Source organism: Moschus berezovskii, chromosome 2 (assembly GCF_049115385.1).
Source record: "Moschus berezovskii isolate FMDL1 chromosome 2, NW_MosBer_1.0, whole genome shotgun sequence".
Taxonomy (NCBI): domain Eukaryota; kingdom Metazoa; phylum Chordata; class Mammalia; order Artiodactyla; family Moschidae; genus Moschus; species Moschus berezovskii.
Window position 1 is genome coordinate 119,576,527 of NC_142461.1, and position 26,076 is coordinate 119,602,602.

Below are 26,076 nucleotides of genomic sequence, written 5' to 3' on the forward strand. Positions count from 1 at the left end.
CTGGAGAATCCCAGGGACAGGGGAGCCTGGTGGGCTTCCGTCTATGGGGTCTCACAGAGTCGGACACGACTGAAGCAGCAGCAGCAGCAGCAGCCTCCTCATGGAGGTGGGGCACAGTTCTTGAGGCATGAGCCTACCGTGTTCCCCTCTCTGCTGGCTGAGAATTAAAGCCACCTTTCCATTTCCTCCAAACTCTGTACTTTTTAATCGGCTTTGGTGGACAAAGAAAGCCAAGATTTTGGCCAGCAACACTATCTGTTCCAACCAAGGATATGAATTAGTCCTGAGTTTGGAAATTACATTTCTACTGCTTCCAATGTATGCATTTGAACATGCACAAAACCCACTTTGGGCCTCTTAAAAAGGAAATGATAATTAGTATATATATCCCATTTCATTCTCTTAAAATCAGTACAGGAGTCTTTAACTTTCTTTAAGGTAAATCTTTTCAGTTAACTTGCTTAATAAATACGTAAGGACGTCGGTTACCTAGTGAGCCTTAGGAGAGATCGGAGTGTCAAAGATAGGTAAAGGCAACTGTGACACAATCTAATAACAGTAAGTGCATTTATCGTGCCCTTTCTATGTGTTCGGTACTTTCCAAGCACTCATCTCCAAGAGCTCACTTGTACTCAAACCAATTGGCAAGGAAGGTGGTATTATTATCTCCTTTTGGGGCAAGGAAACTGAAGCATGGAGAGGTTAAGTAATCTTGCCTGAAGACCCACCTCTAAGAACGAGTCACAGCAAGCTCCACCCCCCGTTTGTGCTACAGATCACTCACAGAACAGAGGCACACCCACGGCCTCTTCAGGGAGGCCGCACACAGCAGTCCTGCCAGGGCGAACTGTACAGGGAGCTCTGGGCTGTAAGAGAAAACTCAGACTAACACCTGTCCTCACAGAACTGTTTTCCATGTGGGGAAAAGGTATGTGAGTGCCCCTTAAAAATACAGAGGACATGTCGGGGTGAAGCAGTAATGCTCACAATACATTCAACTGCTGCGCAGGTCAAATGAACACGCGCGTGGCTCAGCCACTCAGTCGAGTCAGAATGAGACCCTTTAGACTGTAGCCCACCAGGCTCCTGTCCGTGGGATGGGATTTCCCAGGCAAGAATACTGCAGTGGGTTTTCATTTTCTCCTCCAGGGGATCTTCCCGGCCCAAGGATCAAACCCATGTCTTCTGCTTGGCAGGCAGTTTCTTTACCCACTGAGCCATCAGGGAAGCCCAAATGAACAGGAGAAGCATCTAATTTTGAGGCTTCTGGGTCTGATCACTATATGAAAAATAGAAGGTGAGCTCCAAACTTCTTTACATATCACAAATAAGCTTTTATTTACGATAAAAAGTATCGTAAAAAGGATTACACATCACATAGCAACAGCTAAGTGCAGTAGGTGTTTTCAGCCATGTTATCTCCCTCATGGGTCTTAGAGAGAAGGTGTTTCCCTTTACCATGTCGCCTTTTAAAAGAGTTACTTTGCAGCAGTTACTACAAAAGATGTATTTTAATCTTTGGAGACTAAAAGATGGGTTGGGGTTGGGAAGAGGGCGAGGCCACAGGGGTCAGCTCAGCTCACAGCTGGGTTTTGTGTTCAGTTGCTAAGTCGTGTCTGACTCTTTGTGACTCTATGGTCTGGGAGGGGGTCTGCCACGCCCCCTCCCAGGGGATCTTCCTGATCCAGGTATCGAACCTGAGCCTCCTGCATTGCAGTGGGAGTCTTTACCGCTGAGCCACCAGGAAGCCCCACAGCTGGGTTTAACCTTCCACTTATGCACTCCTACCCCCAACTCTGTTTGTACAACTTGCCTGTGGACACTGCTCCATTTCTAGGCTCAGAACCCCAGAGTAAGAAATTCTACAACCAGTGAAGAAGTGTGTCTGCGATGGAGTTCACAGAGATGGCTTATGAGTCCATATAAGCAGGGCATCCAACGGACAGGCTAGAGGGCCCCACGGAAGAGACAGGGCAGCGTCTGCCCCTCTGTGTCCCAGGGCACACGTAAGGCCTTGCCATGGACTGGTCTTCTGTCTCTGCAACTATCAGGCTCTGACGTGAGACCAGGACAAGCCATAGGGGAATGAGACGCTTACAGCAAAGAACGACAAGGGGCGTGGATTCAGGGAGGGATTTCTTTTTCAAGTTGGGCTAAGGAAATCTCAGATCCCACACACTCAAACATCCCCGATGAAGATGTATACTTATAACAATCCTCAGAGCGGCCACGTGTATACTGTGTGCCAGATCTCAGGCCCAGTTCTCTTCTTACTTAATTCCACACTGTACATAGGTTCATCCACATCTGATGACGATACAACTGAGGCAATCCCACTAGACTATCACTCAAGCTCTCTGGACCCTGTTCTCTCCCTACAAATCAGGGATAAGGCTCCTTACCTCGCAGGGAGGAGTAAGGAGTCCACAGGACAAAATCGGCATGGGAAAGCACACAGCACCTGGCTGGTGGTGGGAAGAGCCCCAGAGACTGCAGCTGCCTTCGCCAACACTGCAAGACGCCCACCTCTCTTAGCTCAGGGGGGCGCAGAAGCAAGGCCCATGGAAGAGAAAAGACACGGTACTGTCTGTGTTTTCATTCTTGGGTGAATGCTGCCAATCCCTGGGGCTGGAAGGCAAGGATGACACTCTGCCCTCTGAATGAAGATGGGGAGAGCAACTGGATCGTGGGAAAGGCAAGAAGAGAGAAACTCCCCTGCGTTACCAGGGGGGAAAACGATCCATCCCAAAGGCAACCCGGCAACTTCTGACTCATCCTTCCTCTCCTTTCATCAGTGGAGTGATGGACACGTTGGTGATGAGTTTCTGTTAAAACCCAGGAACAGCACGGTGTGCAAACTTGAGCACAAATGGTTTCATGATGGAGCCATTATGGAAAGAAAAAATTCTACTCCCTCCTTTAAAATGGCGGGGGGGGGGGGTGCGGTTTAAAAAATTTCTCCTTAAAAGTCTAACAAAGGAGGCACAAACTGGAGTATTAATTACAGATCCTTAGTACTGGGCTGATGCCATGGTATCAGCATCTCTCCACCCCTAATCTGCCCAAGCAGAGGCCATAATAAACTTCCTGTCCACATCCAGCTCACCCTTTCCAAAACTTCCCGTGATCTCCAGATGCCTCATATAGATCTGAAACCACACTTGGGCACCGAAGGTCCTCTTCAGCCAGCCCCACGCTCATCTTTTAAGCCCCAGTGACCCAACATGCTGACACAGGCCAGTTCAAGCCTGCACGCTTCCTCCGGCTTCTAACTGCAGTCTGAACCAAAACAAATCCTTCCGGCTTAAAAAAAAGAACAGAAAACTAGATATTCTGCCACCTCCTCCAGGATGTCTGCTCTGAGCATCTCAGTTGGAAGTGACATTTTCTCCTCTGTCCTTTCACCTACCACAGATTAAAAATACCAAGTTCCGAGAGGGCAGTAACAGACATGGTCTCACAGCTGCTGAGCAACTACTATTAAATAAGCACCGGGCATGGTGCCAGCCACCAGAGTTACAAAAATGACTATGATACAATCCCTACCCTACAGGAGGTCATACCTTAATCAGGAGAGATACAGATTAATTTATACTCATTAAGTATTGATGCCCTGCCCTAAAATCCAGGTGTACAAAGAACAAAGGGACTGATTAATTAGGAGGAGGGGCAGTTTGAGAAGCAAATGTCCTTCAAGGAGGACAATATACTGGCTACATTATCTTGGAAGATTAAAACAACTTCATGCCCTGAAAGTTCCCTAGGGCGTGTTACCACCTAATAAATATTTGTGGAATGAGTAAGTTAGATTTAGGCTTAGAATTCAGCATTTCCATTGTATATCTAAGGTGTCTGGGGTTAAAGAATTACTTATGTTAACAAAGGTTTCATATTTGATATCACTTATGACCACAGCTACTAGTCACAGAAAAATCAACTTCAAATTATTCTTTGGGTACTTGATTAAAAACAAAAATATTATGCCTCAACAATCTGAAAAATACACTCCTTCAAGTTAACAATAAAACTGATTTTGAGAGAACAGATACGATAGTCTTCTCCAATATGCATTAAGGAATTTTGTAACTTGGATAATATAACAATTAATTCAATATAAATGCAGTCCCATCACTTCATGGGAAATAGATGGGAAAACAGCGGAAACAGTGTCAGACTTTATTTTTTTGGACTCCAAAATCACTGCGGATGCTAACTGCAGCCATGAAATTAAAAGACGCTTACTCCTTGGAAGGAAAGTTATGACCAACCTTGATAGTATATTAAAAAGCAGAGACATTACTTTGCCAACAAAGGTCCGTCTAGTCAAGGCTATGGTTTTTCCAGTGGTCATGTATGGATGTGAGAGTTGGACTGTGAAGAAAGCTGATCGCCAAAGAATTGATGCTTTTGAACTGTGGTGCTGGAGAAGACTCTTGAGAGTCCCTTGGACTGCAAGGAGATCCAACCAGTCCATTCTGAAGGAGATCGATCCTGGGTGTTCATTGGCAGGACTGATGCGACGAGTTGACTCACTGGAAAAGACTCTGATGCTGGGAAGGACTGGGGGCGAGAGGAGAAGGGGACGACAGAGAATGAGATGGCTGGATGGCATCACCGACTCGATGGACATGAGTTTGAGTGAACTCTGGGAGTTGGTGATAGACAGGGAGGCCTGGCGTGCTGTGATTCATGGGGCCGCAAAGAGTCGGACACGACTGAGCGACTGAACTGAACTGAACTGACTGGAGTGTATTTTCTTAGAAGACACTAAGCTGTTTTCCCTCAAGCTGATGGTCAGGAAAAGGATAAGAAAGTGGGCAACCCTGCCTCCCTCCCTATTCGAGACTTTGTTTCTAAACCATCAATGTGTCACCACAATAGCTCAACCTCTTCAGCTGTTCTATATCTTCCTTTACTATCTTCCCAAACTTCTATAGCTTCCTTTACGATCTTCCCAAACTACTTCAAAAAGTATCTGGCAGAAAAGACAGTCAAGACCCAGAGAGACATGGCATATGACTTTTAATGTCACCTTGAAATTTTTAAAAACATTTAGCTTATCTTTTAGGACTAGTCCCCTGCAGCCAAGGGCTGGAGAAAGGGTAAATATCAGTGGTAACCATCAATGGCTCAAATAAAACTGTTCCGTTTTAAAGGAGCTGGTACAGACACAGTAAATCAAATATACTTGGTCCCTCTGGTTTCCAGAACTTTCATCACTTTCTGCATTCTCTCTGCCACTAACCCCTTCCAGCTCAGAAAGGGAGGTGTGAACAGGCTGCCATCTGAGGAGGCAGTGGGCCTCCCTGCAAAGAACAAGGAATATCCTGAGGTTTCCTGAGAACAAAGTAATGAATCTTTGTAAAGCAGCCCCTCATGCTTTAGCATCTAACAAAACACCCAGAAATCATGAGACGAGGAAGGAAAAAAGGAGGGATGGCAGTGATTACACTTTCTAAATCCCTGTTCTGCCAGCAAGAGTAGCACAGCCTTGGACAAGTTACCTGAGCTCTTTGAACAGGTTTCCTTGTCTGTAAAAAAAAGGGGTTAACAGCCACCATCAATGCAGATTTATCGTCAAGACCAAGTAAGAGAGAACGTGTCCAGGACCTAGTACAGTACTCACAGCTGTTCAGTGAATGTTCATTTTTTTCCTCCTTTTCTTCCTCCTGAAATGGCCAGCTGCCTGTGTTCTGAGGTCTTCAAACGTCTAAAGGCTGGTTCTCTTTCTGACGCTGCAAGTGCAGTGTGACTTGAGGGGACTGACAGACTGCGCCCTCGGGCCCCCATTATCACCGTGGCCAGCACCCACACCACTGCCGCAGCCGGAAGGCGCAGAGCGGGCTCTGCGAGCCCGGCACCCGGCCAGCGCCATGCCCTGCGGGGCCGCAGGCTCCCCAAGCCCCAGGGCCAGAGCAAGGGGGACCTTATCCACCCCCGTCTCTCTGGGGCGAGAAGGCTTCCTTTACCAGGAGCAATGGACGAGGTGCGGGGTTCCCTCTGCTCTTCTTAGATACCTTCCCTCTTTTCTGAACCTCCTCCCCCAAGTTCAAGACCCAGAGGCCCAAGTCTTTCAGCAACACCAACAACTCGTATATATAATCAATCCGGCCGTGGCATCTCGGAGGCACCTCACGGGGTGCGGGGCACAGAAACATGCTTATGGGGTCTGGGAACTGCCCGACTGGAGCCTCCACCTGCGTGCTCTTGAGAGAGTTTCTAACGTTCCACTGTTTTGAGTTACTCTGTGGTCACACGTGCTGCGCTCCACTCACCAGAAGGAACACACAGCGCAAATTACTGAGGAAGTCAGAATACAGAAGGCACTGCGGTCTACGGGATGCCCATGCCGCTTGCCTCTAAGCAGGCATGTCAAGTGCCCCAAAGGCAAAGCACTAGGTCTGGTCTAAGATTTCTGAAAAGAAGATGGTTTGGAGAGAAGTCCAAAGACTCTGATGGCAAAGAATGTTCCCATCCCGGCTCCCGTTCTTACCAGCTACATGATTGCTTTGGCCATTTGCCTAATGGCAACCCACTCCAGTATTCCTGCCTGGAGAATTCCATGGACAGAAGAGCCTGGTGGGCTACGATCCACGGGGTCACAAAGAGTAGGACATGACTGACCGACTAACACTTTCCAGATCCCTTCCCCATTCTGCCCTGCTCTGTCCCCAGGCTCCCTTCCCAACTACATTCCACCAGGGCTCTGGGAGAGGGAGAGAGGCTGAGGATGGGAGGCAGAGCCCCTCTCTCCACGGTCCCATCTCCTTGAATTCCACCTGCTCTCTCTGCCCCTCCAGCCCCAGGACTGGCAAGTGGCTTCCTGAGGCTGGCTGGCTGGTTTCTTGGCTCACCTATATAATTAATTTCTTATATAAAATCCTTCTGCTTTCTAGTTCTTAAACCAAGCTCTGGACTGCTTCTTAGCCTCTCCAAAGAACTTTCTCAATAACGACAAACCTACCTTAACAGGGTGGTTTAAAGAACTAAAGATAATGAGCGTAAACACAGCACAAGTAAATATCCCAAATGCTTTTCCCTCTTCTCACATGAGGGACCCAAGCGCAAGGTGCACATTGAGGAGCAAATCAAAGAATTACAGAAGAGACCAAAAAGCTGTATCCCTCCTGGGTTCATTACAAGGAATCTTTTAAACTAATTTTCCTCCCAACCTCTCCCACGTTACTTCCAGAATCTTTTTTCCAAGTGAAAGGTAACCTGGGATCTCCACTGCCCCAATGATTCTCCCAAACATGCAGCCTGGTAAAGAAGTTTCTAGCACATGGTGAACTGTTGTCTCTGCAGGAAAAGAAAGAACCTGAACCCACAGTTTGGTTCTTACTCTCGGTCTGGTCTCAGCTTGGGAACCAAAGGAGGAAGAACACAGGAGCTGGGGGTAGGAGAGGAGCCAGGCTAGCACTAAATTCACTGCCGCGGTTCTTGTCCTCTGGAGTTGGTTTCTCAACGTACATTTTAATCATGTCTCATTGAGAAGCCCAAGAACAAAATGACATCTTCAAAAACTGACAGTTTTTCCTAGTGCAAGAAAAAAAATGACAGTTTTCATTTTTGGTGGTTTTCATTACCAGGATTGTAATGATTAAAATACTTTTTTTTTCTGCTAGGTCAAAAAAATTCAGCGTTCTTCAATACCCTCTAGACATAGTAGCAAGACTCCCTTGCTCTAGGACTGTAAAAACCAAGCAGCAAAAGGCACATGTTCTTAAGCTGACCCTCAGACACTGGGACAAGCACGGTGAGTCCACCAGGGTCACACCTCTGTTCTATTCTGTTCACAGAAGGCCACAGAACCGGATCAATCCTTGCTCCCTGCCATTCTGCAGGAATTCTGCAATCCAGAATTCCCTGGGGATAGGCTGGGCTCTGCCTCCAAGGGTGATACTGCAATTCTGTGCTGAAGCAGAGCAGACAAAAGGCTGTCCAATCGGAAGTAAAGCAAATTTCTATACTGTTTATCAGCAGGCCACCTCCATACACAGCTAACCGTGTCCGTGCCTCCCACACAAACACGAGGGGTGGAGTGGTATTACCAATCCTGAACGTCGGCTCCTTCCTGCAAAGGAGGGAAAGGGCATTTAACAGCAAGGATCACTCACTGAAATACAAGTCTGCACTGCATATAGCCTAAGTGTTAAAACCAAAAGTCTTCTGTTTTCAGGTATCAACACTTTAAACACATATGTATATCATTCAGCACAAAATAAGTGTAAGAACAGTACTGCTTTTTAAATCTTAAAGCAAATAGGAGGGACATATTAAAAGAATTTCAGCCTACTTATGACTACAGTTAGAAAAGCAGACAGCTCTCAAGGGAAGACTAAATGTACCCCTCCACTGGGTGACGGCCCGGGAAAGACTGGGTCTGGGCCGCACAAAAGAGGAGCCTAAAGACTGAAAGAAATGGGTGCTGGCTTGGAGCACCCACTCCCTGCTGGGCCTGTTCCCACGCTGTCACAAGGCAGGGCTGAGACAGTTTCAGAAGGTCCCGAACCACACCCTCAAGTGTGATGCACAACACACACACACAAACTCGCCAACAATTCAGAAGCCAGCCCGAGTTTCCAAATGTGTAAACCAGAAACCATCCAGGTAAGTACAAATGGTTGCCACTGTGGTCAGAATATAAAGTTGACTTTACGAAGCATATACAGAGAATCAAAAAGCTGAGTTGCTAAAAGTGGCCTTGTAGATTGAAGTTTTGTTTTTAAATATTTTTTTATTTGGCCACGCTGGGTCTTAGTTCTGAAACAGAGACATCTTTTAGCTGTAGCACGCAGATTCTTAGGTGTGGCAGGTAAGATCTAGCTCCCTGACCAAGGACTGACCCCAGGTCCTCTGCATTGGGAGCCTGGAGCCCCTGCCTCTGGACTGCCAGGGAGTCCCAGATTGAAGCTTTGGTTTTTTGCTGGAGGAAGATAAGGAGGCCCAGGAATGCAGAGCTCGGAGCTTCGTAGGGGGAGGCAGTACTGCACCCCAGCTTCCAGGCTCTCCTTCCTCCCCAGTGCCTCGCACTGGTCCTCACTGCCTTCTCTACATGATTCCCAAATAATCTACACTGCAGGTTATCAGTCACCACACTCCTGAGCAAACAGGAATTCTACTAAAATTATCACCCAAATCTCCATGAGGGATTACAGAGCTCAAGTTATATTTACTGAGTTTCAAACATTCACCAGGTGCCTTAAACACAGTTCTCAGATGTAGGTTATTAATCTTAAGGCTGTGAAGGTCAGTGATCAAACATAAAAACACCTCCTTTCATGAATTAAGCAACATCCTAACCAGATTTTCTAAATCCCTATAGACATACCTTCCACGGGTACCAAGCACCATGCCAACTCCTCCAGAACACTGGTTCTCAATCTACTTGCATGATGAAATTCCATCAGAGGTTTGAAAAAGATACTGATGCCCCACCCGCAGAGATTTTTAATTTAACGAGACATAGGGCCTGGGCAAATACAGGTGGCGACTCTAAAGCACATTTTAAGAACCACTGCTATCAGGAGCAAAAATATATATAAAGTAGAAACAACCCAAATGTCCATGAACTGAGGAGGGGACAAATAAAATGTAGTATATCCATATAATGGAATAGTATGCAGCAATAAAATGTACAAAGTCCTGATATATGATACAATATGGTCAAACTAGGTAAACATGTTAAGTTAAAGAAGCCAGTCACACAGAACCACCCAGGCTATGATTCCATTTATATGAAATATCCAGGAGACAAATCCAGAGAGATAAAGAGTGGTTAATAGGAACTAAGAGAGCTGAAGGGAAATGGGAGGTGACTGCTAATGGGGATGGGGTTTCTTCCTGGGGTGATGAAAATGTTCTAAAATTGACTGTGCTGATGGCTGTACTACTCTGAATACACTCGGTCACCAAACTGTCCACTTTAAATGGGTGGACAGTATAGGATGGGGCTTACATCTCTTAAATCTATTTAAAGAAGAGATGAATATAAATTCTATGCCCAGCTCTCAAGGAACTTATAATCGAATTGTAGAGGGAAAGAACAGATACATACATAAGACAGGTATCAGAGATTTTAAAAAGTGATTGAGGAGAACTGCCTAACGCACAAAATAAACTCTTAAGTTTGGAAGAAGGCTTCAAAGCCGAAACCATCTGACAGTTTTCTTTTCTTACCCAGTTGCTCTTCTCTGATTTGAAGAAAAGCAACGGAGAGGCTGGATCTCATCAGTATGCAGTCGCTATCACAGGGCTGGGAGTCTCAATTGTCCAAGTTTGCGAGAGAGAGAGTGACTAACTCAGCACTGCCAGGCATTTTTTTTATCCTTCAGGGTACGGGCTGCTGGGAATTCCCTGGTGTCCCAAGTGGTTAGGATGCAGGGCTTTCACTGCTGGCCTGGGTTCAACCTCTGGTCAGGGAAGATCCCCGCAAGCCATCCAGAGCTGCAAAACACCCAAACAACAGCAAAAGCAAAATACAGGCTGCTGGTGAATGACAGTGACTTTCACTTATCAACAAGGTCTTTGAAGGATGGATTTGGTACTCTAAGTAGCTCTTATGCCCTCGCTTTGTCGTCACTTCTACCGCAGTTTGGGTCAAATAATCTTATACGCTCACGCACAGAGAAAGATTTTGTAAGGCTTTGAAGGTGTTATAGGACATATGCCAGGAAGCTCAGCTTGGTGCTCTGTGATGACCCAGGGGTGAGATGGGAGGGAGGTTCCAGAGGGAGGGGACATATGTATACTTATAGCTGATTCACACTGTTGTACAGCAGAAACTAACACAATGTTGTAAAGCAATCATACTCCAATTTAAAGAAAAAGTGCTTCCAATCCTCAATGTTCCTAAAATTCTTCATAATAATAGTTAAAAAGTATTTACTGTGGCAGGGGCTGACACAGAGAAAACCCCAACTTTAGGCAAGATAGGATTTTGTTTAGCAACCTTGCTTTGTCTTGGCGGGGAAAGTCAGTATAAGAACACGTTATTTTTCTAATACTTTTTGGGAATGTTATACACTTGAATGTAGTTTTTGTTTTCATTTCCAGAAAACATACCATTATCAATGAACGAAGTCTTGGTCTGTATCTTGCTGCTGCTGCTAGGTCACGTCAGTCGTGTCCAACTCTGTGCGACCCCATAGACGGCAGCCCACTAGGCTCCCCTGTCCCTGGGATTCTCCAGACAAGAACACTGGAGTGGGTTGCCATTTCTTTCTCCAATGCATGAAAGTGAAAAATGAAAGTGAAGTAGCTCAGTCATGTCTGACTCTTCACGACCCCATGGACTGCAGTTTATCAGGCTCCTCTGTCCATAGGATTTCCAGGCAAGAGTACTGGAGTGGGTTGCCATTGCCTTCTCCGGGTCTGTATCTTAGAGCCCCTTTAATAAATGTTTGTTAGAGCATATTTAAAAGCACCTGGTAATTACATTTTTAAGACTCACAGAAATCTTATTTTCAAAATATAAACTCTATTCTCCATTCTACAGTAAACTCAAACATATAGCCACTGGTGAAGGAAGCTGGTTGAATATTGCCTTCAGTACATTTATCCTCCTATACCCTGTGGTCATGTATGGATGTGAGAGTCGGACTGTGAAGAAAGCTGATCGCTGAAGAATTGAGGCTTTTGAACTGTGGTGCTGAAGAAGAGTCTTGAGAGTCCCTTGGACTGCAAGGAGATCCAACCAGTCCATTCTAAAGGAGATCAGTCCTGGGTGTTCATTAGAACTGATGCTAAAGCTGAAACTCCAATACTTTGGCCACCTCATGCGAAGAGGTGACTCACTGGAAAAGACTCTGATGCTGGGAGGGATTGGGGGCAGGAGGAGAAGGGGACGACAGAGGATGGCTGGATGGCATCACCGACTCGATGGACATGAGTTTGAGTGAACTCCAGGAGTTGGTGATGGACAGGGAGGCCTGGCGTGCTGTGATTCATAGGGTTGCAAAGAGTCGGACAGGACTGAGCGACTGAACTGAACTGATACCCTGCTGTGTGGGCTTCCCTGGTGGCTCAGTGGTAAAGAATGTGCCTGCCAATGCAGTAGACAGGGATTCGATCCCTGAATCAAGAAGATCCCCTGGAGAAGGAAATCGCAACCCACTTCAGTATTCTTGCCTGGGAAATCCCATTCTTGCCAGACTACAGCCCATGGGTTCACAAAGTCGGACACGACTTAGCAACTAAAGAACAACAACCCTGCTGTGCAACAACAGATTCCAGCAAACTTTCAGAAGTGGCTGGGCCAGGCTTTTAAATATACTGGGAGTTGTCAGATTAATTTTTAGGCAAATTAATCCTAAAAACCCTGCAGCATCCTTAACTCAGACAAACAAGACAATAATAATTCCGATAACAATCTGTTTAAAGATAAGGACTAAGAAATAAAGTATTTCATTTTGAAATGTACTATTCACAAAACCCCAAGAAGGCTTCAATTAGACAGATTTGAGCCCTTATGCCTGCTTCAATTCAGAAGTGCCAAAACAGGAGATGAGTGTTTAATTTGAACCAACAGGTTTCCACTATTTGTTTTCAACTCAAATTCTCCCCATTCTCTCCACTTTCCTTCAACCAGGTTTAACCCCATCTGTCCCACTCTTCACCATATTCACTACCAAACTTATTTTTTTTACCACTATTTCCAGATAAAAAGAGCCAATGGAACAGGAGAATGTACCAACTAACAAGGCAAATAAAATTAAAGTCACCAGGAGCTAAGAGATTTGAAAAACTGTCCCTGAAAAATGTAAGGCAGAATCTCAGATACTGCTGAAATATCAGAAATTTCAAAAACTATTATTAAATTAAGAAATGGTCCTGCCTCTCTCAATCAAACCCCACTAGGCCTCGTAGTCTTCCTTAAAGGTTTCCCATGTGGCAGGTCCAATGACAGGCTGTATTTACTTTCACTGTATTCAAGGTCGACCTCACCCCTCACAAACACAGTTATTAAATTTCTTGATAACTGGAAAAGGTGCAAAGATTAATAATCTTTTAAATTCCTACCTGTCCTCCTTGTAGTTTTTCTCGATTTGTCCATTTGTGCAAGTGTAAGCGTTTCCTTCCGTCTACAGTTACCTGGTCTCGGTCCACTTCAGAAGTGGGGTCCTTCTGCCAGGGTCTGAATCCCACCTCCGCCACTCGATGGTTGAGCCACTTTAACCAGGACCCAGGACCCTGGCTGCTTTTCGCCTCTTTCCTCAACTAGAAACTGGACACAGTACTTCCTACAGGGTGACTGTGAAATTAAGGATGTGAAGCAATTATCGTACTACTTGGCACACAAGTAAGTGTCCAATAACTCATCTACGATTATCTTAGTGCCAAACTCCTCCTGAATCCAAGAGTTTGCACTGACGAGTTAACCCCAGATCAAGGAAAAATCAAAGAGGAAATATTATGTATGCAAAACCCCCTTTAAATGTGTTCCATCAGTAGAGGGCAAATTCCCAGGGAAAAAAGTGCTGCTAGCCCACAGAGAGTTTCTTTTTCTCATGCAATTCTGTAAGTGTAATTTGTCCTGAATAAAAATAAAGACAAATAACGTATTTGGCTCTCAATTCTTCCTGGTTATCCTAAAGAATGTCAGATTTTGGGGTTTCCCCTCCCAGCACTGTTTATAAAAATTCAAGTTGACAAGAAAGAGTCCAAAATGACCCAAGTTACTTTTAATGCAGAAAGGCTGATGTGAGTTACGTTTTTACCCTCCTACAATCTTTCACAATCTCTCAAGAATATTTTCCCAAATATTTAAAAAGTCAAGTTATTCTTTGCTCAACCTTCTGGAGATGAGAGGGATGCCTTATTTTTCTTTAAAAGTTACCTTATCTAGCCCAAGATCAACTTCATCCCTCATATGCAAAAGTACTTTCTCCAAGACAGCTTTGAAAAGGGTAATGGAAGGTTCCTTCCAGCTAATGGAAATGCAGAATGTAAAACTACTGCTTCATCAACAAGTCCTCTGCACAAAGGGGGAAGAACTTTTACCCCTGTACCACCTCCCACCTGGTGTTTCTTTGACAAAAGGTTAGAATACACTTATGACTCCGTCTAAATCTTCCTGGACTACAAAGATTTAATATGAATCTTAGTTACAGACATAACATTAACTCTAAATTTTATTCCATTTTCTTTTATAGTCTTCATATATACAAACTGAGGTCTGATTACAAAGGGTGGAAAGGGAATTACCTTAACAAACATAATTGGAAAGTTCACATTTAAAAGAAAAAGCAGTCAAGATGCTTTACCCACTTTTGTATACGGAATGTCAAATTATATAGTTAAGAAAGAAAGAAAAAAAAAACAGTAATATAACACTAGGCTACAGTCCTAAATCTAGGAAAATTAAAGTCCATTGGCATCATATATTCTTTGGTCATACAGATTATTAAAGAAATGGCTATAGGAATTGAACAACAGCTAAATCGGAAAGCACAATTTACTTCTTCACATCGTGGGGAGGAAGGAATACAATCTTAATCATTACTGGGGGAAAGTTCAAGACAAACAGCTTCAAAGGGAAAAAAAGGCACAATCAGTACATTGTCAATAACTCAAAACCTTACTTCAGGATTAGTCTAAAACTTGATGTTTAAGAGCATAAATATATTTACCGTTCCTGTTAGGTTACACATTTCCTTGAACTAAGTATTGTTCCAAAGAATCCATTCACACACACAAATTGGAAATAAAACTATCTACTCCTTTAAAAAGTCCCTACAAAATATATACAGAAACTTGTTTTCACATCTGCGACATTTACAGAACTTGTTAGCAAGGCTTTATGAGACACAGCTGTCCCACCCTCTGCCCTCTCAAAAGAAGCAACATACTAGAAAAGCAACTGAGGCAAATTCTCAAACAGAAAAGGAAAACTACATAAAGCACCCAAAAGAGAAACAGTATATGAAAGCAGAAATTTTAGTAACAGCCTAAAAACAACAGAAATGCTCATCTACAATCAAAATTCTTACCCTTGACAGCAGAGAACAGAATATCCTGCCTTACACATTTTGGAATCGCAATTCCGAAACGCTAAATCCAAAGACAAAGCCGCCCTGGGGAAAATAACAATTGCGCAACAGATCAACAGCTCCAACTTGTCCCTTGGCCCCGGCGCGGCAAGGTTTGCACGCTACAAAGCAGGAAAGGGCCCACTGAGGGCCGCCGTGACAGCCAACCGGCCACTGTCACGGCGCCGGGACCACGCTCGCGGCGTGCGCCACCGGGAGGCACCGCGCCGGGCCGAGAAGCCGCGAGGAGCTGAGGTGGGGTGGGACGTCAGAGTCCACCGCCCCGCCCGCCCTTGCCGGCGCGGCGCTAGGGGCCGACTCAGAGTTCCACGAGCCCGAACCTTTCCCTCGGGGCGAGGCGGCGCTCAGGGCAGGGTTCGATGGCCGCACGTCGGGGAAACCGAGTGCGCTGCGCACTTGGTGACCTCCCTCTGCCCCCACCCTGGAAGCTGGGCATTTTCGCCAAGTGGCCTACGGGCGGTCGCACGGCTGGACTGACTGATGGCTCTGCCCAGGAGAACGCTCAGCAGGGCAACCGCGGAGGTCGCGGGCAGAGGGGCAGCGGCAGAGGAGGGGCTCCGGGTCCCAGCCCGGAGACCTCAGTTCCCCCGAGCGCGGCCCCGTGACTAGGCACATTTTTGCCGGCTCCGAGGCGGGGGAGCCGCGCAGCCCCGGAAGGGCCGGGCCGCGCCGGCCCAGACCGCCAGCGTCCGCCCTCTCCTACCCGGCTGCCTCCCGGCCGCTCCACCTCGGAAAGGGGGGCGGCCGCGGCTGCGGCGTCTCCGCTCCGGCGGCCGGGACGCGGTCAGCGACGCCTTCCGCCCCGCGCGCGCCGGCGCAGCCCCCACCCCGACCCCAGCGCGCTCGGGGGCTGCGGGCGCGCCGTCAGTCGCGCCGTTCGGCCGCGCCCCCAAAGCCCTCGCAGCGCTTCGGCTCGCCGCTCCCTCCCGCGGCCCCAGCCCGAGCGCGGCGGCTCTGGGGCGCGCGCGGCCGCTGCAGGCCGAGCTCCGGCCGCCGACGGGAAAAGCGGCCGAAGCGGCGGTCCCTCCCGGGCCGCGGCCCCCTCGCGCCCCTGCTCCCGCCCTGGCACCACCTGCTGGGACGGCAGTCCCGGCGGCGGCAGCTCCAAGTCCATCATGCTCAGCTGGGGACGGTGCCTGGAGGCTCCCCGACGGCGGCCCTGTGGCGGCTGCCGAGGCTTGGAGCGGACGCGGCGGCACTGGCGGCGGCTCCTGGGGGATCCTAGGCACTCGCTTCTCCCTGACTTGGCCGGAGTCGCCGACCGGGCTCCGGCCCCGCTCCGCCCCCCGCCCCCCGAGGGCGGGGCAAGCCCGGGCCCGTCCCTCCCCAGCCGGCCGCGCCGCCGAGCTTCCGAAAATCCCCCACCCGCGCCCGGCTGACGCAGGAAGCTGGCCGTCCTGGGGCGGGAGGGAGTCGCGGGCGGGGGTCGCAGGGGCGGCTGCGGGCAGGCAGAGTGCCGGGAGGGGGGCCCCCGGAGCTCCCCGGCCTCCGCTCTCAGTTTGCCCTTCCGGCGAATGCAGCCGTGGCTCCCCGCCCGCGGGATTAAGAGTTGTTTGCCGAAGGTCGCTGGGGTTCGGGTGCTTTGAAACACTTGAAACAAACACGCCTGGAGACCCGGCAAAGGCGCTGGTATCGGAGCTGCGCTTCCCTGCTGTGGATTTGCAGAACCTTGCCCGGCTTTCCCTCTCCCCACCGCCCGAGAGTGGCGCCAGCCCCGGGGGTGGGGGCCGGAAGCCCAGCGCACCGCCAGCTGCCCTCTCGCTCCGGCTCACTTCGGGGCTGGAGCCAGTAGGACTGGCCCGGGGGAAGGTGGACCGCGCGGGGAGCTCGTGCTCGCCGTCACCCTGATCGCCCTCTGCTTCCTCCCATGCCTTGCGCTCTGGCCGGGCTTCAGTCGCCGAGAGCAAACGGAGAAGTCTCTGTGGATCGGAGAGTGGTCGATGTTGCCCACCCGGGGCCTTCTCTTCCCACCAGAGTGCACGCGCCACACCATAGATGGCGATTTTTAACCCCGTTCGATACTACAAACGTGTCATAACCTCTAGAAGTTTTCACGTACTCAAGATACGATTTTAAAAATAAAAACGCAAAACAACCAAGTTATAAAATTGTGTACTGTGGACCCGTTCTGTGAAAATATGTACCTAGAAAAAAAAGGTCGTTCCTCAAAATATTACTAGTAATATTAATAGTTGCAGGACCTTGAGTGATTTTTATCTTTCTCTTTGTTACTTTAAGTATGTTTTAAATCTGCAATGAATGTGTATTATTCACTGCACATTAAAAACAATTATTTAAAAAGTAGTCAATGCCCAAAGCAAACTTCAAGTACTTGAAAACAGGAATATTGTGAAATCTTATGATTTAAAAAAGAATAGCGAAATGGTTTTGTTTTGTTTTCTCTTATGCAATAGCACTCTTTCTAGCTCTTTAACAAGCCTGGTTTTCAGTTTCTGACTTCTTAGAATTATGCAAAACCAGGTGGAGTAGACAGTGCCAGGCACTGGTTTTACTATTTCATTCAAAACCCTGACGCCAAAAAAAAAAAAGAAAAAGAAAACCATAAAAGCCTGACTACAGCAGAACAACGCCCCAAAAGCTGCAAAGAACTTACTTTCTCTTGGTTGCATAATTTGACACTCCCAGGATTTATCTGTTGATTTATATGTTCCACTGTTTCTTAAGGTAAGTGAAGCCTAAATTAATTGCTTGTAATCGAAGTAAGTTTTTTCAATTTGAATTAAACTTTCAGCTGTTAAGTGAGAAGCTGGCAAAATGATCTGCACACTAACAACAAGCTCAGGAGAAATGATTTACAGTGAACCTGACATGGAATATGCAGAGACATTATGAAATGACATTTCTGCGTCAAAGAATGGCACCAGAGTATATTGCTAACAATTCAAGTTACTTATTAAAATTAGTACATGGAGAAGGTAGACAGTGAGCCCAGGAGGCAGGCGATAACAGTCATATATGACAAGATGGCTGCCCTCCAGGGGTTTATAAAATTTGGTATTTCCTTGTTAGGCAACAAATTTCCGTTTAGACTGAGTAAAATAAATTTTACTTTTGCAAAACTGCAGTTACTGGGAGTATATTATTTCAGGCACCTGCAGAGTACATATTTTCAAAGGGAGGAGGACAATACGATAAGAGTCTGAACATGTTTAAGAAAGTTTAAGGAAACAACTAAGAAAAAGCTGTTTGGCATTAAATGGCGATTCAGCACAGGAGGAGGGAACCCCAGTCTCGGACCACCCACATCAAGGAGGTTCCTGGTCTTTGCAGAATTCTGATGCAAGATCATATCCATGTGAGAAAGGAGGCCTTGCCCTCTAAACTTAAATGTAGTGACATGAAGGCACAGATACTACGCACTGAGAAGTTCCAGGATGCCTTCTCTTTCCTGTCCTGTTGCCATGGGACTTATTTACTTCAGGCTCTCCTTGCTATTTTATTTCCCCCTCAGGTGGCTTCACATTCTACTAACCTGTGTATGTTTCTATTTATATCTGAGTTCTTTGCCATCCTTAGAAAGAGAACCCTGCAGGTATGCTTGAGATGTGTGACCAAGGTAATACTTAGTTCCGGAACTGTCGTAAAAAACAAGCATCATCAGGTAAGCCTTCCAAGTATGCAAAATTTGGATAATAGTGATGCAATGACCCAGTTATTTCACCTTCTCCGTGATCTAATCTGCCAAATTTGCAAGACCCAAGAAAGTACTTACTGTTTTCAAAATCCTCCATCACCTTGAGGCTTCTTCCCTCTGCTATTCCTTTTCATTGTATTCCATGTTTCACCAAGAAAGTATCCAAACTCCCTTGGCATTACTGTTAAAATTCTAAATTTGTACAGCCTACAGTTGGAGCAGATCCAGTAGCTAGTTTCCCCAGATGGCACTGCGTGAACTACCCCTCCTGACGTGTTGCTGTGCTTGTGTAGTCCCCCACATTGCATCAAGGCTGGCCCTGAGACTTGCTGTAACTTACAGGAGGCTGGGAGTGACACTATGCCAAGTCTCCACCTAAGCTTTAAAAGGGCCTGACAGCTTTTAATTTTACAGTCTTAGAAGTCAGCCATCATGTAAGAAGTCTGACTATCTCTGTGGGAAGAGAGGCTGTGGGAAAAAGCCCTGGGGGATGAGACTTCAAGTGGAAAGAACAGCTATGTGAGCCAAGGCACCAGACATGTGAGTGAAGATACCAGACTAGATCTTCTAGCCACCCAATTGAACCCCAGGAGACCAGATAGCCCCAGCTGCTATCTGACTGCAACTGTATATGAGAGACTCCAAGCAAGACCAGCAGAAGACTGCCTGGGTGAGCCCAGTCAGCCCAAAGAATTGTGCGAGATTATAATAAATTGATTTTAGCCACTACACTTTGGGGTGGTCTGTTTCATAGCAATAGATAACCAAACAGCATATATTGAATATCAAAGAGGTTCACAAGGTTTCTCCTGGCTGCTTTTTGTTTGTTAACAATTATTGGCGTCACATATAGGGATGGTACTTTGCAATTTAATAAGAGTCTCAAACCTCAGGAGCAATTGACCTCCCTGTGAATGAAGAAGGTATTTTTCCTATGTTATACCTTCTTCACTGCTACATACAAAGGAAATCACCTCATTACAGTATGTGTCAGTGTCACACCATTAGACAGATGATGGTGAGGTATTCTCTTTGTGCAAATACACTTAAGGAATACAGATATTCCATCAGTGAAGTAGATTGAGGTAAAAATGCATACAGAGATTTTGGCCCTAACATGACCTCATTTATACCAGTTATGTAACATCCTTGCTGAATATCTGCTGAGGGAATTTGAACTTCAGGAGCATCATGCCCAGTGGATAAACTAAACTCCAGTACAGTAGGGTTCAAAATAATAGGCGTATTAGTTTAAAAACACACCCATAACATGGGTTCCTTGGTGAGCACACCTCACTGTGCAAACCACTGATACAAAGAGTTGTATGTTAGCAGAGCCGGTTTTAACACTTCTAGTTTCCTGCTCATAAGAGAATGAGTGCTCTACAGGAACAGAAGTGCAGCGTGTGAAGAGAAAAACCTGGATGTTTAAAAGAGTGCTTTTGAATTATGTATGTTGATACCTACATAAAAATATATGCATAGGAAAAAAAAGACAAACATACACATTCCAAAATGTTAACCACAATTATTCTGATTAGATTACAAATGCTTTTTATTTTTTTCTCATTTTTGCCTGCCTGCATTTTCCTAAATAAACATATATTACTTTTATAGTAATAAGCAGGAAAAAAAGTGGTGTTGGGGTACAGAGGTAAAGGAGAAACCCTTGCTTTTCTCCCAAGACACTGGGTCCATTCCATTTTCAAATTGAATTTTAACCACAAGATTTACAAATGTTTCCATTCTGTGTTTCCTAGAGAGGAGCCTGGAGAATTTGACCACATCTTTAGGTGGAGTTGTAGTAAGGGTCTAAAGATCCTTTGCTCTTTCAATCTGCTGCTACATTTGCAGGGTTTCGCTCTGCAGAATAGGAGCCCCCAGATAAAGATGGCATGTTAAGAGCACATAGAGAACCGCAGGATCCAGGTGACGTGCAAAGTTGCTCATAATGTTGTTGTGTGGGGAAATTAGAGCACAGAGAAAAGCACACCCACAAGACTGCTTACCAAGTATTAATAATGGATTTTGAATATCAGATACTTCTCACTTTCATCTTTGTACTTTTCTGGATTGTTCAAAGATTTACAGTATGTATTTTCAGAATTTGGGGAAAATCCACTAACCTGTTTTCATTTTGGACAAATAAAAGGCAAAATGCAATAATGTAAGAGCAGAGAATCCTCATGGACAGGACTTGTGAAGTCTTTAACACTCAGAGGCTGGAATGTGAAAAAGGGAAGTAAGATTTGCCAACATATTTCTTTCTGGTGCAGACTCTCATTTTGACCTTTGAGTAATATTGGAATTAAAAGAACCCTTAGAGATACTCTGACTCAAAGATGGCAAGTATGTTTTACTTTGGTTGCTAACTCTAACTGATGGGTAGTGGCTGCCTATGATGTTTTGCTGAGAAGAATTTAGAAGAAGCTTCCTAAGTTGGGTAGAAAAATTTCAGTGATTGACTAACTTAAATGTCTGCACGGGCACAGACAGATAGGAATATCAATATATGTCATGTGTTTTCCCTCCCTGATCTAGTCCAGCTCTCTACTTTTACATTTGAAGAAATTAAGGGGGTGAAGTAGTTACCAGTGAGCACAGAACTAGCTTTTGGCAGAGCCAGGAATAGAAGAACATTTATGTTCTTCCAGCAAGACGAACTGATTTGGACTTTTGAAGGCACAGCTAGCACTGGACCAGAACTAAAGCCTCAGGAACAAATGTTATTTACATGTCAGCACCTTATTTTTGGAAGAGGTTAATAACCTAGTTTATTAATAATAATTATTCCATATATTTTATAAACATTCCCTATAAAGCATGACTATGTGATTAGTCCCCATATTACAAATCAAAAGACTGCAAAACAATGAAATAAATTGCTCAAGGCTCAAGAAAATTATTTTATTTCAAACCAGCTGGACCTAAAGCCCAGAACTCTGTCCACTCTAGGTCAGATCTCTGCAGAGTCCCTTGGTTGTGCTGTATTTACTGAGAGTACCCACAGCAGAGGTCCCTGAAGATTACGTTTTTCCACATTTCGTTTAATTAATTCCCTATAGACTGAATGATAAAGTATTTTTCACTAGAGAGAAAGCTTGCAAACAAATATGATAACAGGATTTCCACATGTAAGAACCTCAAAGTGAAGTATAAGAAGAAACTAAATGGACCATTTGGAACTTCAGCCTCTCTGTGCAATGACAAGGTTTTAATGAAAAGGTCTAAGAACAAGGTATAAAATGTACTGACAAGACTGCAAGCTATTGTAACCCTTCCACTTCTTCCAACAAATTAAATTTCTCTGGTTGTATACTTCGTAAAAAGCCTCAGTTCAGTTCAGTTCAGTCACTCAGTCATGTCCGACTCTCTGCGACCCCATGAATCACAGCACGCCAGGCCTCCCTGTCCATCACCAACTCCCGGAGTTCACTCAAACTCATGTCCACAGAGTTGGTGATGCCATCCAGCCATCCATTCTCTGTCATCCCCTTCTCCTCCCGCCCCCAACCTTTCCCAGCATCCTAACATGCAGGTAACTTTAATGTCAGTTTAGAGCTATTGCTCCTCGAAAGATTCAGGTACTAGTTCATTACATTTTCTTTTTTCTGATAAAAAAAAAAATTATTTCAGTATTTGGAGTTTATAAACTTTCAAAAGTCTCTGATGGTAAATGTATGAATTCACTTGCCTTTTTGAGTTTACACTATGGGCCATGCACTTTATATGGACTATTTCATTTAATCCTTTCAGAAAACCAATGACATAGGTGTATTACTGTGCTCATGCTCAGTCCTGTCTGACTCTTTGATCCCATGGACTATAGCCCACCAGGCTCCTTTGTCCACAGGCTTTTACAAGCAAGAATACTGGAGTGGGTTGTCATTTCCTCCTCCAGAGGATCTTCTGCTCCCAAGGATCCAACGTGTGTCTTCTGCATTAGCAGGCAGATTCTTTACCACTGAGCCACCTGGGAAGCCCATAGGTATATTACTACCCTCTTTAGATATGAGGAAAATGAAGCTTAGAGAGGCTAGCTAATTTTGTTTATGGTCAAACAGTTAGTAAGTAGCTGAGCAGGTCACTCTGGCTCTAAAGTTTTTAAGCATGCAGATATGCTGTCTGATGGATGTTTAAAAGAATGGCAAGGGTTAATTAGGGAACTCAGGAAAAAATGTTTTCTGAGATGTTTTGCCAAACATTATCCAGATAATTCACTCATTTAAAAAATAACAGTTGATGAAGGGTACCATGCTGTGGGTTAGAGGGAAGACAAAGATGAGTTAAACTTGGATTCTACTCTCAAAGTCCTTATAGTCCAGTAATAAAACTTTACAATTGACCAGAGCCAATAAGTGGTGAATACCACAAAAGGGTAGTCTATCCAACTTAATGGCAGAGGGTCACGGTTGATGCTTCATTTTTAAGAAAAATCAGGACTTAGGTGCCTCCGCTGCAGCCCTACAATGACTGCCACCACCCCTGCCCTGCCCCCGCCACAGCCTCAGGACCGGCTGTATGATTAGGCCACAATTTTCAATGAGTAGATATATTCCTCAGTTCTGTGGTGTTCTCGGTCACACATTTATGGAGTTTCTGAAGGGCAGTGGAGATTACTGCCAGGCACAGCACAACCTCTATGCACACAGGTGAACTGCAGAAATTCTTTACTGCTCCACCAAGAAGCCCCCAGAAGACTGGTTAACCTGGACACAGAAGTATTGAATTGAAATCCACAGAGCATTTTTTACAACAGTTTTGACGTGGATGGGGTAGACCTCAGTACGCTTCCTTTCTATTGCCTCAGTATTACTGGATTGAAGAATTGCTGCTTCTTCTTAAGAGGTTCATTTATTCATTACTCCCAACTTCATACTCAAAAGCACTGAGAATTTCAAGTGGAGTATATTGAAGGTGACTGGGTTTCTTTGCATCATTTCTGTATTCAATTTTTTTAATTGTTTCATATCCCTTTTGAATTAACTAAATTAACAAGGCTCGAATGAACCCCCCAGCTCCTGTAGAAGTTACATACAAGAACATGAGATTTCTTATTACACACAACCCAACTAATGCGACCTTAAACAAATTTATAGAGGAACTTAAGAAGTTCCACAATAGTAAGAGCATGTGAAGCAATTTACGACACTGCTCCTTGTGGAGAAAGAAGGCATCCGTGTTCTCAACTGGCCTTTTGATGATGGCGCACCACCGTCTAACCAGATTGTTGATAATTGGTTAAGTCTTGTGAAAATTAAGTTTTGTGAAGACCTTGGCTGTTGTATTGCTGTTCATTGTGTTTCAGGCCTTGGCAGAGTTCCAGTGCTTGTCACCCTAGCACTAACTGAAGGTGGAATGAAATATGAAGATGCAGTACAGTTCATAGGACAAAAGTGGCGAGGAGCTTTTAACAGCAAGCAACTTTTGAATTTGGAGAAGTATCGTCCTAAAATGCGGCTGCGCTTCAAAGACTCCATTGGGCATAGAAACAACTGTTGCGTTCAGTAAAACCAGGGTGTGTGATGCCATTGCTTAGAAGTGGAACCTGAGACAGGGTGCAATTTATTGTACATAGCAGATAGCCTGTTGACTTGGTGAATAAGTCTAATGAAGCTTCCATAGGAGTGTTGAAGAGCAGTTTTACCAGGCCACAAGCCTGGCAGAATTGCAGACTCTGTTCAGGTTATAATCAACCTATTTGGATACTAGTAAAGAATTCATGCTGTTCAGCATTTGAAATGTGCTTATAATTTGTACCAGTTGACCTCTCCTGAAATCATCCAATATTGAGTCATATCTTTAAATCTGTTTCCATGCCAGAATCTTATCAATATGTAAGAAATTTAGAAAGACTAGGTGCCAAAATACCCAGCACAATACTTGTATATTTTTAGTATCATATAGAACAAATCCCAGGAACTATGAATACTCTGGACCTTACGTGGTTTATTCCTGGCATCACTTCAAACACAGAAAGCAGGGCCTATGAGGTTTGCTTACAATATGTTTACATCTCCCACACGCATACCAGTATACATCAGATTTGCTCCCTTTTTAATTAACCAAGTCTTACAGTGATTATTTAATATCTTTCTATAAATCTCATTTTGTGTTGTAGAAGGCCTCCATTTTGAAAATCTACATTGTACAGAAGCACATGTCTTTAATGTCTCCAGACGAAAGCCTTACAGTTCATTTTAATGTTTGCACTTTGGGGTGCAGCTTACAGGGAGGGCCTGAAAAAATAATGGTAGGGGCTAGTAAGTATTTTTCGGAGAAGGCAATAGCACCCCACTCCAGTACTTTTGCCTGGAAACTCCCATGGACGGAGAAGCCTGGTAGGCTGCAGTCCATGGGGTCGCTAAGGGTTGGACACGACTGCGCGACTTCACGTTCACTTTTCACTTTCATGCACTGGAGAAGGAAATGGCAACCCACTCCAGTGTTCCTGCCTGGAGAATCCCAGGGACGGGGGAGCCTGGTGGCTGCCTTAAGTATTTTTAGTAAAACATTGCCTTTGTCTTGTGCAGAACATGTAGAATATGCACTTTAATTTAGTAAGTAGTTCTTAAAAGGTAGAAATATTTGTTATAGTAACTAAAACAATTCTTAATCAAAATTTCTGAAATTCTTGTCATTTTTTTCCATACTTAACTGAAGTTGTTTACCAACTTAGTTTTGTTTGAAGTGTGATTCCCAGCCTCTCTTGCAAAAAAAAAAAGTGGGTTTCTGCTAATGAACTGAGCAGACATTTAATATTTTACATACCTTTGAGCTGTGTAACTTAATATCTGGATACTTGACAATATATTATGTAATTGATAAAATGGTGATGTGTATTACTGTTAGCTCAACCATTTATTTATACTGTCATTTACATGTGGTTATAGTACTGTGGAGAAATAATTTGTCAGTGTTCACCAGCTTGTAAAAATCTAGTGCAAGAGCTTAAACATTAAATAAATGATGAAATGCAAAAAAAAAAAAAGAAAAATAAACACAATGATTTTTTGTAAGACATGTTTATTGAGGTATAATCAACATGTAGTAAGTGGCATAAATTTAAAGTACACAACTTGATAAGTTTTGATATATATATATATGAAGCCATCAACACAATTAAAATAATGAATGTAAGTATTATCCCCCCAAATCTGCTCATGTCTCCTTTAATTCCTGCTTCTCTCTGTTCCCCATCCCATCTCTAGGCAACCAGTGATCTACTTTCTGCAACTATTAATGAGTTTACATGTTCTGGAATATTGTCAGTGGAATTGTACAATATGTACTTTTTAAAAAAATCTAGCTTATTTTGCTCTGCATAATTGAGGTTCATATATGTTGTTGCATGTATCCATAGCTAGTTCC

General features: G+C 44.8%; 1 protein-coding gene and 1 pseudogene across 6 annotated transcripts in view; one reads left to right on the forward strand and one right to left on the reverse strand.

Annotated features, from left to right (window-relative positions):
* NFE2L2 (NFE2 like bZIP transcription factor 2) overlaps positions 1-16,350 on the reverse strand; it is a 34,241-nt gene extending 17,891 nt beyond the window's left edge. The window contains exons 1-2 of one of the 6 annotated variants that reach the window (XM_055398748.2): positions 16,123-16,350; positions 10,180-10,446 (exon numbers count right to left, since the gene is read on the reverse strand). Coding sequence is in view for 1 of the 6 variants with exons in the window: in XM_055398746.2 (XP_055254721.2) it covers positions 16,123-16,167 (45 nt within the window). In the remaining 5 variants the exon portion in view is untranslated. Of the gene's footprint in view, positions 1-5,626; positions 10,144-10,179; positions 10,447-11,064; positions 14,942-14,990; positions 15,742-16,122 lie in introns of those variants that run through there. The other 5 variants (XM_088830319.1, XM_055398749.2, XM_055398746.2 and 2 more) reach the window with 5 other exon arrangements.
* Positions 16,351-23,710: 7,360 nt separating this feature from the next.
* LOC129538214 (protein tyrosine phosphatase type IVA 1 pseudogene) lies at positions 23,711-24,216 on the forward strand (annotated as a pseudogene).
* The last annotated feature ends 1,860 nt before the right edge of the window (positions 24,217-26,076 follow it).